At 48.0% G+C, this 12,525-nt stretch overlaps 1 protein-coding gene across 2 annotated transcripts in view; it reads right to left on the bottom strand.

The window, feature by feature from the left end:
- Positions 1-12,321, bottom strand: part of USP31 (ubiquitin specific peptidase 31) — a 77,207-nt gene extending 64,886 nt beyond the window's left edge. For both annotated transcript variants that reach the window (XM_068968931.1, XM_068968932.1), the window contains exon 1: positions 11,695-12,321. In XM_068968931.1, coding sequence (XP_068825032.1) covers positions 11,695-12,321 — 627 coding nt within the window. The remainder of the gene's footprint in view (positions 1-11,694) is intronic.
- Between the last annotated feature and the right edge of the window lie 204 nt (positions 12,322-12,525).

The raw sequence follows: 12,525 nt of genomic DNA, 5'->3' as shown, positions 1-12,525 counted from the left end.
AGTTCACAGTTCACGTATTGCTGAAGCCTGGCTTGGAGAATTTTGAGCATTACTTTACTAGCATGTGAGATGAGTGCAACTGTGCGGTAGTTTGAGCATTCTTTGGCATTGCCTTTCTTTGGCATTGGAATGAACACTGACCTTTTCCAGTCCTGTGGCCACTGCTGAGTTTTCCAAATTTGCTGGCATATTGAGTGCAGCACTTTCACAGCATCATCTTTCAGGATTTGAAATAGCTCTACCAGAATTCTATCACCTCCACTAGCTTTGTTCGTAGTGATGCTTTCTAAGGCCCACTTGGCTTCCCATTCCAGGATGTCTGGCTCTAGATGAGTGATCACACCATCGTGATTATCCGGGTCGTGGAGATCTTTTTTGTACAGTTCTTCTGTGTATTCTTGCCACCTCTTCTTAATATCTTCTGCTTCTGTTAGGTCCATACCATTTCTGTCATTTATCGAGCCCATCTTTGCATGAAATGTTCCCTTGGTATCTCCAAGTTTCTTGAAGAGATCTCTAGTCTTTCCCATTCTGTTGTTTTCCTCTATTTCTTTGCATTGATAGCTGAGGAAGGCTTTCTTATCTCTCCTTGCTATTCTTTGGAACTCTGCATTCACATGCTTATATCTTTCCTTTTCTCCTTTGCTTTTTGCTTCTCTTCTTTTGACAGCTATTTGTAAGGCCTCCTCAGACAGCCATTTTGCTTTTTTGCATTTCTTTTCCATGGGGATGGTCTTGATCCCTGTCTCCTGTACAATGTCATGAACCTCCATCCATAGTTCATCAGGCACTCTATCAGATCTAGTCCCTTAAATCTATTTCTCACTTCTTACTATATAGTCATAGGATTTCATTTAGGTCATAAGGAAATGCAAATCAAAACCACAATGAGGTAACACTTCATACATGCTAACGTGGTTATTATTTGAAAAAAATGGAAAACAGCAAGTGTTGGCAAGGATGTGGAGAAATTGGAACCCTCATGCTTTGCTGGTGGGAATGTACAAAGGTGTGGTCACTGCGGGAAACAGTTTTACAGTTTCTCAAAAAGGGGGTTGAAAAGAGTCAGACACAGTTGAGCGACTTTCACTTTCACAGGGCAAACTGCCCAACAGAAGAGGACTGGATGATTAAATTATCACTTAGCAGTATGACACCATATGTATCATTAAACAATATAATGACTACAATTTAGAAACATGGGAAAAAGTTTTATAGGTTGCATGAAAAAAAAAATCATAATCCAACGCAGCTTGGCCAGAAGCTACGTAAAACGTGTACCATATATGTAGATAAGTACAATATGTAGACAAGTACCATATATGTAGACAAGTACAAAAATGTAAACTGATGGCGCTTCAAGGCAACGTGTTCAGTAGAGTGAGAACATGAATGTTATCATCACACTGCCCTGAGTTGAAGTTCAAGCTCTGTCCCTGGGAATGTGTAGAGAACCAAACTAGATCAAGGTCAGAGATCTAACCTTGCCCAAAGCATTACGCCCCACCCCATCCACCACCGTACCCTTCTGCTCCAACCACACTAGACCTTGAAATTTTTTGAATACACCAAGTTGTCTGAGGTTCTAAGCCTTTGAACAATGATGGGTTTTCCACCCTGTTTCCAACAGGCCTTTCCCACCTCACCCTTTATCCACCAAGAGGATTCCTACCAAATCCTTCCAGGCTCAGCCCAAGGGGCATGTCTCCAGTCCCCCACCACTCTCAGATTCCCCCTTTCGGTTTGCATGGCACTTGCGTACACACCTCTATCACAGCACTCATCCGACCCTACTGCAATTGATTCTTTCCCCCTGCCTTCCCTTCTAGACCCAGAACCTTACAGGCATGGACCATCTCACTCATCCTCGTACAGCCCGGTGCCTCCCAACACAGGACCAGCACAAGCAACGTGCTCAATAAATCTGTAGACTTAATGAATTATGTCTACAATACTTCAACCTGAATTTGACTCTTAATGGATACAAACTGATGTTTCTGCAGCTCTACACTGTATTCAGGGCTAAGAGCAGGAAGTCAACCAAAATAAGACAAGCTTCATGACTCAGCTTTCTTGGTTTTCCGCCTCTCTCTCTGCCCCCTTAACAAGTCCAACAAGTCCTTCCCTCTTCCTATCCCCTTATTTTTAGTTTCCCCCAAGGGGCTGGCCGTGGGCTTCTGACTACACACTCAATACTCCTGGCTTTAGTTCACCTCTATGCAGCTGAATTCAAGCTATTAAGATTCCTTCTTAGATATTCCATGACCCCCGACCCCACATGTTCAAATTACAGTCATGATCTTCTCTGCCCTCAGTGCCCCTTTTTGGACTGCTCCATCTCTGTTGGCGCTCCCCTTATTGTCTCCATCACCCAGGTCTGGCCCTGGTGTTTCCTTTCTCTCTCCATCTCTTAGCTGGTGTTAATCGCTCAGTCGTGTCAGACTCTGCATTCCGAAGAACTGTAGCCTGCCAGGCTCCTCTGTCCATGGAATTCTCCAGGCAAGAATACTGGAGAGGACAGCCAGTCCCTTCTCCAGGGGATCTTCTGGACCCAGGGATCAAACCCGGGTCTCCTGCATTTCGGGTGGACTCTTTTATCGTTTGAGCCACCAGGGCAGCCCTAATGGGGTCTCCTTAATGATATCACGACAGCCTCCAAAATGCCTCTGGATGCACCCTTTCCTCCTCCTCCTCACGTCACTCCTGTGACTGCCCTTTCCAAACCCTTACTTTCTCCTCCATCGTATTCGCTTTTGCTCACCATCAGACCCATTTTTCTGAAACATCTTTTTTCATCAAACCAGAGTCTGCCCAGCTCAAGAAGCCTCCACTGAATCACTGCTGACTACTGCCTCAAGGCTAAATAGTTGTGGTAGGCTGTGGCTCAGACGGTAAAGCGTCTGCCCACAATGCAGAAGACCTGGGTCTGATTCCTGGGTCTGGAAGATCCCCTGGAGAAGGAAATGGCAACTCACTCCAGTACTCTTGCCTGGAAAATCCCATGGATGGAGGAGCGTGGTAGGCAACAGTCCATGGGGTCGCAAAGAGTCGGACACGACCGAGCGACTTCACTTTCACGGCCACACCTAATCTGTCCCCTTCCACCTCCTCAGCCATCTACATTTAATTCCTCTTCTCACCAAATCAGTGGTTCTCAACCAGGGGCAGTTTTGCCCCCCAGGGGACATCTGGCAAAGTCTGGAGACAGTTTAGATTGTCATGACTCGGGTGGGGGCAGGAGAGAACTACCCGCGCCTAATGGGGAGAGGACACGCACGCTGCTGAGCATCCTGCAACACCAGGACAGCCCCCACAGCAAAGACTCACCCAGCCAATAATTCAGGTATGTCAACAGGGCCACGGCTGGGAAAACTGCTCCAAATCCCAGGCCCCCGCAGCAGAGAGCCCAGGGCCTCATGGCCCCAGACGCTGTGCCTTTACTCAGATTATTCCCCAACAGTCTGAAATGGCATCTCTCTCTCCTTTAACGGGCCAAGCTTTACTTATCTTCAAACCCCACTTCTAAGCTACTTCCCACAGTTTTAAATATCACCTATAGACCAAAGAGTCCCAAATCTTTATCTCTAGCCAGTCCCGATCTTCTGAACACCAGACTCCCTTATCCACCTGCCAACTAGACACCTCTCGAGTGTCCTATTTAACCCATCTGAAACTGAACTCCAAAGCTGCTGCTCCTCAAGTAAGTGTACAGCACCACTAACCACCCTACTGCTCAAAACAAACGCCGGGGACTTACCCTGACTGCTCCCCTCTGCCTCAGTGCCTTCCCTGGAATCAATTCTTTAGCAAGTCCTGTCGAGTTTACCTCCAGATATATCTCAACTCCATCTGCTTCTCCATCCCATGCCCCACCGGTAGGTAGCTTTACCTTCGCAAAGCCTCCTAACTGGCCTCCCTGCTTCCAGCCTGTGTTCACTATTCAGACTCATAACGCGATCACTTTACGTTTCAAGATCATGCCAGAACTCTGCTTAAAATCTGCAACAGCTCCCCACTGCTCTTAGAATCAAACCTAATCCCCTCATATTGCCCTACAAGGGGGTCCTACAGGCCCCACCTCTGCACACCCAGCCTCCTTTCCCAGCTTCATCTATCAGATGCCCCACCCAGCTCTCTAAGCCATGAAAAAGGCCTGTCAAGACTTTCAAATATACCCCCAGCCCTGCTCCTGCAAAGCCTTTTGAATACATTTTAATCTCCCTACCTGGTCATTACTCTCTCTCATACACCTTAGCTTTTTCTTCTTAGCGCTAATGATTTTGCTTTTGTATTTATTTTTTGTTGTGCTTGGCCCAAGCTGCTGTGTGAGAGCTCTCTCCAGCTGCAGTGAGCAGGGGTCGCTGGGGTGCCTCTCCTGCTGCAGAGCACAGGCTCTAGAGCACACAGGCTTCTGGACCTGCGGTTCCCAGGCTGCAGACCAGACTCAACAGTCGTGGCGCACAGGCATAGTTGCTCCATTGCACGTGGGATCTTCCTGGAACAGGGATCAAACCTGTATCCTCTGTACTGGCAGGCAGACTCTTAACCACTGAACCACCAAGGAAGTCCTCTAATAAATTTAAAATTTTACATTTTACATTTACCAGTGTGTGCTGATGAATACATCCGCCTCCTCTGTAACAATAAAAGTTTCAGGAAGGAATGGACCATGGGATCTGGCACTATTTTTTCACATTACCATGCTGCTTGGTTTACCCCTATATACCCAATGACTGGGGCCTCCCACGTAGCTCAAAGAATCTGCCTGCTAATGCAGGATATGAGGGTTCTATCCCTGGTCAGGAAGATCCCCTGAAGAACAAAACGGCAACCCACACCAGTATTCTTGCCTGGATAATCCCATGGACAGAGGAGCCTGGCTACAGTCCATGGAGTCGCAAAGAGTCAGACACAACTGAACATGCACACGTACCCAGTGACTAGCGCAGCATGTGATATGGAGTTAGGAGCTCCATAAATTCATACATTCGTAGAAGCTTAACAGCCGACAATGAATGAATGAATCTTCTACTTACACTTCCGCTCACCATGATTTCACCATTCTCTGAACCCCCTCTGAACTTTACCAGTCAATACAATTTTTTAAAAATTTCCCTATAAAACTGGTAAGTTCTCTGATGGCTAGAACTCCGTCCCAGAATCCTCACACTTAATCCTCTATCCCCAACCCCTCCCCTAAACCAGTCCCTTTGTACACAATAACTGCTCAGTAAACGTGGTGTAAGTCAGCAAACATGCAATTCCACAATTGCCCTGTGTATCTCTGTTCCCCAACTAGTCTTCTTTACGCTTCTTGTGCTTTCTCACGAAGCTGCACACATTAGCTGGGCATGTACTGGAGAGAGAGCCACATGCTGACGGAGCATGGAGAATAGGCATACCTAGAGGAACAAACCTGACCCGCATGAAAGTAAGTTTGAAAATTGATGAACAGGGCAGCCACTTGTAAGAGGAAACATACGTCAGGGGCGAGGCCCTAGCATGCAGCATGGATGGGTCAGAGTCTTGTCCTGCACAGGCTTTGGTTAGGCAGTCTGGAGAGGCCCATCTTCAGTGTAAACGCACGTTTCCTCTGACTCAGCACCACCACAGCCAAGAATTACTGCTTAGAAAGGAAGACTAGATCCATGGTGAAGGATTGGCTAGACTGGTTAAAAACTATACAACCAAAACACCATGAGTGGGCTTCTATTGTGTGTGCCAGCCATGAAGTCATGTCTGGCTCTTTTCAACCCCATGGACCCACTACAGCGGGCCAGGCTCCTCTGTCTTTGGAATTCTCCAGGCAAGAATACTGGAGTGGACTGCCATACCCTCCTCCAGGGGATCTTCCTGACCCAGGGATTGAACTCAGGTCTCCGCACTGCAGACAGATTTTTTACCACCTGAGCCACCAGGGCATCTATACAACTGTTAAAAAGAATGACAAGGACCTGGATGTTATTAACAAAAAACAATGAAAGCTATGCTGTCTGTGATATAATTTCAAGTCCAGGATAGGGACATAAAGGAAAGCAAGTTGCAGAACTCTATGGGGAGTGCGAGCCCATCAATGCAGGAGATGTGTCTGTTATATGCATTTAAATGGTCTGAAAGGAGAATTTTTTAAAGACTTCCAAAAGTACCTAAGCCTCAGGAGCAACAGCACGTGCATAAAGCTAGCTGCAGCTGACCTTATTTTCACTAGGATTTGGCACTGCAAACTTAGAGGGGAAAAAATGCTACATGCTTCAGCACGTCCACCCGGCCTGTTTGTACATTTTACGTTGAGACCTGTTGTTTCAGTGGCTGTGCTGATAAGGAAACCACAGAACCAGAGCTCCGTGTGTGCACTGGCATGGTAGGGGTGGGATGAGGGGAGGGGGGGTGGTGACAAACTCGCAGTCAGAACTCTCCCTCAACCTCTGGCCAGCAGGTGAACCTCAGTTTCCTCACCCAGAAAGGCTGAGGATCACTCACACCTCACCCGAGTCTTCTTCCAAGTCTACAATTTGATGACAATCTCACTGTCTTTCTCCTTCAGAGCTTTGGAACTCACAAACAGAGGTGACCGTGTTTGACAGACAAGGAAACAGACCAGGAAATAGACTGTTAAACTTTCTATTTAACACTGTCATAAATCAGAAGGTGAGCAACACAATTTCATTTTGTTTCCTACTTTTCAAATCAATCTGAGGGACACCTTGAAGTCAGATTACTTCTTAGGAACCACTGTGAGATGCCAAGGCACTAAACTGCTTCACACAACCAGGAAAACTTTCACCATAGGTCTGTACATAAAATCAGAGCTCCCCAGTATAAGCCCGTGACAAATAAGCTGTGAATCCGAGCCAGTGGAAGCCTGATTGCTAAATTGTCTGCCACTACTCATTTATACACATATACTCCATTTGTAACCATTTACACACATATACTCCCTTTGTAACCCAAGAACTCTCACTAATAAATAAGCACCACCAGGCACCGAAGTTCAAGGAAAAAAATGCAGGAGAGAAAATTCGATTCATCAATTACTTTTTGTTTTACAGATTTGGAAGGAGTCCCCATAGTTCTTTTATCAGTAGATCACTCTGTTCCAGTTGTTCTTTGGAAGCACAGTTTGAAAACTGCTGCTATAAAACCTATCTTTGTTACTTGAAAGATGACCATCCGCCTTTCACTTACTGCAAAAGGGCAGTGAGTACTAGAAATCAGAGAGCATCTGTACAAACCTGGAACACCCAAGTGAGCATCCTATGAAAGTGAGGACAATACACTTATTTTCTCTTAGAACACTGAGCACTCAAGTTTCAAAAAGATTTACGTACCCTCACAGTTTTACTAATAAGACAGTGATCCAAGGATCCTGCCAGTAAAGTCTCTCTTACATGACTTGTGCGCAGTCATGTCTAACTTTTTGCCATCCCATGGACTGTAGCCCACCAGACTCCCCTATCCACAGAATTTTTCAAGCAAGAATACTGCAGTGGTCACTGCTTCCTGCTCCAGGGGCTCTTTCTGACCCATGGATTGAACCTGTGTCTCTCGTGTCTCCTGCACTGGCAGGTGGATTCTTTACCACTGAGCCACCTGGGAAACCCATGTTGTAGGCAGCCCCAAACCTGGAATCACCCCATTAGTTGCCAGCAGCAGCCCCACCCCAGCTGTGATAACCAAGTATGGGTCTCCAGACATCACCAAATGTCCCCAGGACTGGGGCGATAGGGGAGGCAGAAGTGCCCTGGCTGAGAACAACTACTTTAAAAGCAGGAGAAAAATGTCTGCGCCAAAAGAGAAAAAGATATAAGTGACTGCTAAAGAAGTTTCTTAAAGTTTACCAAGATTGGACCACTCAACTTCTTTCATTCTGGAAAATGAAAATCCAACCTTAACAACTATCCAGCTTACCCAAAACCAAAAATCTGTTTTCCTGGCAAGCTCCTAAGGCTGAAATCAATGTAGTTAGACTCCTAATTGACAATGTTACAAACAAAATTGTTAGTAACTTGAAGTCGTAAGTCAACAAAAATACATTCAAAGACATATTAAGCTTTTTTTTTTTTTTTTTTGAGCTCACAAGGCAAATTATCTCAAGATGGTAAATTGTTTTTTATCTCCTCTGTCAATTGGTAATGGCCACCTGGAGCCCAGAATTCAGCAGGGTTCTGAATGTGAGCTCGAGAGAAACGGATCTGCCTCAAATATCAATGCCTGCCACCAACAGGTGAGGGCGCGTGGTGACCGGTGTGTCAGCATCCACTGGCTTCCTGTTCAATGTTCTTTGTTTTTCACAGGTGCAGAGTCTTCCCCAAGTGAGAGTGCCTGGCACAAGGCAGGTGAGGCACTTTGGTGGGCTGCCTATGAGAAAATCCCCTGCTTTACTGTCTCTTCTTTTAAGCCAGGAAAATCACATTCCACCTTCCTGCCTCCGTGGCAGCCAGGGGCAGTCAAGCAACATGATTATAGTTAATGAGATGTCAGCAGAAGCCTGTGGAGGGGGCTTCTGGAGGAACTTTTATTTCCCTAATGACTTCCTGCCTTGCCTGGGTAGAATGCCCTGAGGTGAAAAACATTAAGGGAAAACAGCCAGTAATACCTAAGAACAGCAGAATGGAAACACAGAAATGGTCTGGGTTCTAAGTTGGCCCATTAAGCCACTGCACCACCTGAGAACCACCTAGCTCTAGACTTCTCACAGGTGAGCTAATTCAACATCTTTATTGCGTAAGGCAATGGCTTCCCTGGTAGCTCAATTGGTAAAGAATCCACCTGCAATGCAGGAGACCCTGGTTCGATTTCTAGGTCGGGAAGATCCCTTGGAGAAGGGACAGGCTAATCACTCCAGTATTCTTGGGCTTGCCTGGTGACTCAGATGGTCAAGAATTCGCCTGTAATGCAGGAGACCTGGGTTCAATCCCTTGGTTGGGAAGATCCCCTAGACATGGGCATGGCAACCCACTCCAGTATTCTTGTCTGGAGAATCCCCAGGGACACATGAGTTTGTGCAAGCTCCGGGAGTTGCTGATGGACAGGGAAGCCTGGTGGGCTATAGTCCATGGGGTAGCAAAGAGTCAAATACGACTGAGCAACTAAGCACAGCACACACTGCTTAAGGAACCCTCATTGGGGTTTGCTCTTTCTAGGCTAAATGCATTCCTAACTCACTGAATAAACCTTCAAAAGACGGAGGAGAATGAATGAATGCAAAGTGAAATCTACTAAGGGTTCAGAAGATTACATTTTTTAAAAACAAGGTCTCTAAGAATCTGTTCAACTTCGCCAAAGCATACTTTTCTAGAATTATTGACCCATTTCTGTGATCGCTTTTTAATGGACAAAAAAGTGAACACAACCTCTTAAAAAGCAATGAAAATGTTCACATACAAAAACGCTGTAGAAATTGATTTTCACATTTTGGAACAGAAAACCAAATTTAAGACACTGGGCCATGACCTTGCAAAGTTGGCAACTGCTGTGGCTACTTTCAGGCACAAGCAGAAAAAAAAAAGACTGATAGAAGCTGGTGGGCTGGCATTCTCTCCTATTATTTTGAGATCTCTGACATGAATCTCTTTTTTTTCCAGTCCCTATCCCTGTCAAGTATTTCCATTCAAATTTCCAAGATCAAATAGCGACCATTTTTTTAAAGAAAAACAGGGTAGAGCAACATAAATAAAATGTAAGTAAAATGTATTAAAAGAGGAAGAGAGTGTTGTTCCAAAGCAAGAAAGTAGGTCCTCGACCAAGAGCTGATTCCTTAGATAGCTGACCCTTTTATATTTTAATCAAATCATTTGCTTAAATAGAAGTATTTTAGAAAGAAACTTCATAGCACCAACGGAAAGCCAGTACCATCTGCCATAAATAGAAGACAAATGTAAAAACAAATCCAATGAAAACATATTTAATTCTAGCTACTGTTGCCTACTCAAGTCTCTAAACTGGAAGCTTGTTCTCTGTTATTAAAAAAAAAAAAAAAAATGATGGGGGAGTGAGCAAGAACTGTTACAGACGTGCTGTCACCAAGCTGAGACCTTCTCTTTGGTATGATCGAAAAAGAGAATAGAAAAGGAATTAACTTTCTTACTCTGTGCTTTCCTTCTATTTATATACGTGTCTCACCTGAATCCCACATCATCCCAACAATCCCATATCATCTTTCCCTTTTGCTTAGAATAAGAGCCCATTTCCTATTACAGCCTAAATGATCCTACACCATCTGGCCCCAGCCCTCCACTCACTCTGCTCTTGGCTCACACACACCCACAAGGATCCAAGGGCCACATCGAGCCCACTGCCTGTTTCTGTACAGCCCACGAGCGAAGAATAGTTTGTAGAGATGAATACTTGCAATCAATTTGATGACAGGGAACATTAATTTTGAACTCCAATTAAGCTAATCATTATCCTCTCCGGAAAAAAAAAAAGTCCCATTCTTCTCCTTGGTAGAGCTGTATCACAAAATACTATAATCAATTATTATATTTTTATTTTAGGTGGTAAAAAAAAAAGTAGAAATGTGTTTTCTGTTGTTATATAAGTAACTACCTCCTATCCCCGATTTTGCATTTTGACCAGCAGAGCCTAAAATATTTGCTATGCAACCCTTTACAGAAAGAGTGCACCCATCCCAGAATTACCCTGTCGATCAAGGGCACCAAGTTCTTTCCCATCTCAGGGCGTCCGCACTTTCCTTACTCCTGGGAACCACTCTCCCCGGAGCTCCTCAAGGAGGGCTCTCCCTGTGGTTACTCAAGTCTCAGAAAGTCACTTCCTCCGAGAAGTCGCCCTAATCCTTTCCCCTTCCCATGTAATGTACCCCGCCAGCACAGGAGTCACATCGCCAGCCTGTACCTCCTCCAAACCACTACCTGACATTACCTCGTTAACTTATTAATCATAAAAATAATAATGGCAGCAAACACTCACAGTACTACACACAACGGAAACACTTTACGTGCTAGGTTGAACCTTATAAACCTGCCAATCTGTAAGACAGAGCGGTCAACAATGGGTAACTTCATAGGGTTCAACCCAACATACCAACTTGTAAGCAGCTCACAACCCAACATATCAACTTGTAAGCCGCTCACAACCCAACATATCAACTTGTAAGCCGCTCACGACCACCTATTAAGTAGGTGAAGTTGCTCACTCGTGTCCGACTCTTTGCGACCCCGTGGACTGTAGCCCGCCAGGCTCCTCTGTCCATGGGATTCTCCAGGCAAGAGTACTGGAGTGGGTTGCCATTTCCTTCTCCAGGGGATCTTCCCAACCCAGGGATCGAACCCGGGTCTCCTGCATTGCAGGCAGACGCTTTATCCTCTGAGCCACCAGGGATAGAGCAGAAAACTGTGGCCCAGAGTGGCTGAGAAACCTGCCCGAGGTCACACCGCTTGTGAGTGGCAAAACAAGGATCTGAACCCAAGGTCAACACTCCCATCCCAAAAAAATGTAAGTTCCCAGGAAAGCGGACGGTCTTGCCCATTGTTCCATCCTTCCCCTGCGCCCACCGCACGCAGCAAGCCCTTAAACGCGCGATGAATCAATGAATGAACGGCTCTCCTTGCATTCCGCACCATATGCCCGGACTCGCGCCCACTCCTCTTTCTTGAGGCACCCAGAGCATCAGTCCTTCGGCCGCGACAGAAGCAGGGAAGGAAGCCCTGGGCGGGCGGCTGCCCAAGGGCTCACCTTGAAGTCGCGGCTGTGCTGCGGGGTGTACTCCAAGGTCCAGAGGGCCCGCACCAGGTGCGCCAGCTGCTCGGTGACCTCGCCCTGGCCCTGCGCGCCGCGGCCCGCGGGCTGCTCGGGGTCAGGCGAGGGCTCGGGCCGCCCCGCCCGGTACTGGCCGAGCGCCAGGTACTCGGCGAAGAGCTCCGTGTTGCTGAGACACTGCAGCGTGGCGTTCATGAAGCACGTGTTGCCGTGGTTCCGGAGCCCCGCCACCCCGGGCACCGGCTCCGCGGCGCAGGCGGGCGGAGCGGGCGAGGCGGGCGGCGGCGGGCACGGCGGCGGCGGCGTGGGCGCGGCGGCCGGCCCGGGCGGGAAGCAACTGCGGAGGCCGCCGCGGTCCGGGGCGGCGCCCTCGGAGCTAAGGTGCGAGAGCGTGGACAGCGTCTTGAGGACGCGGCTCATGAAGCTGCCCACCGAGCGCGCCGACGAGGGCGAGGAGGGCGCGGCCGGCCCGGGACCCCCGGCGCCGCCGGTGCCGCCCGCGCGGCCGCTCCGGAACAGCCGCTTGCTGAAGGAGCGCTTCTCCTTCCCGCCCGCCGCCGCCGCCTCCGGCGGCCCGGGCCCGGGCGCCGTTACCTTGGACATGGCGGTGGCCGCCGACGCTCATCACCGCGCCCGCCCGCCCGGCCCGCGGCCCCGCCACGGCCGCCGCCGCATCCCGCCGCGCCGCGCCTCACCGGGCCGGGGGGCTCGATGCCCCACACACCTCAGAGCGCCGCCGAGCAAGCCAGCAAGCCAGCTAGCCAGCCGCGGCCGGCTGGGCGGGCGGGTGCGCGCGAGATCCGCCCA

Source organism: Capricornis sumatraensis, chromosome 3 (genome assembly GCF_032405125.1).
Source record: "Capricornis sumatraensis isolate serow.1 chromosome 3, serow.2, whole genome shotgun sequence".
NCBI lineage: Eukaryota > Metazoa > Chordata > Mammalia > Artiodactyla > Bovidae > Capricornis > Capricornis sumatraensis.
The sequence above is the reverse complement of the archived record's forward strand: the minus strand, read 5'-3'. Positions and strand labels throughout refer to the sequence as shown.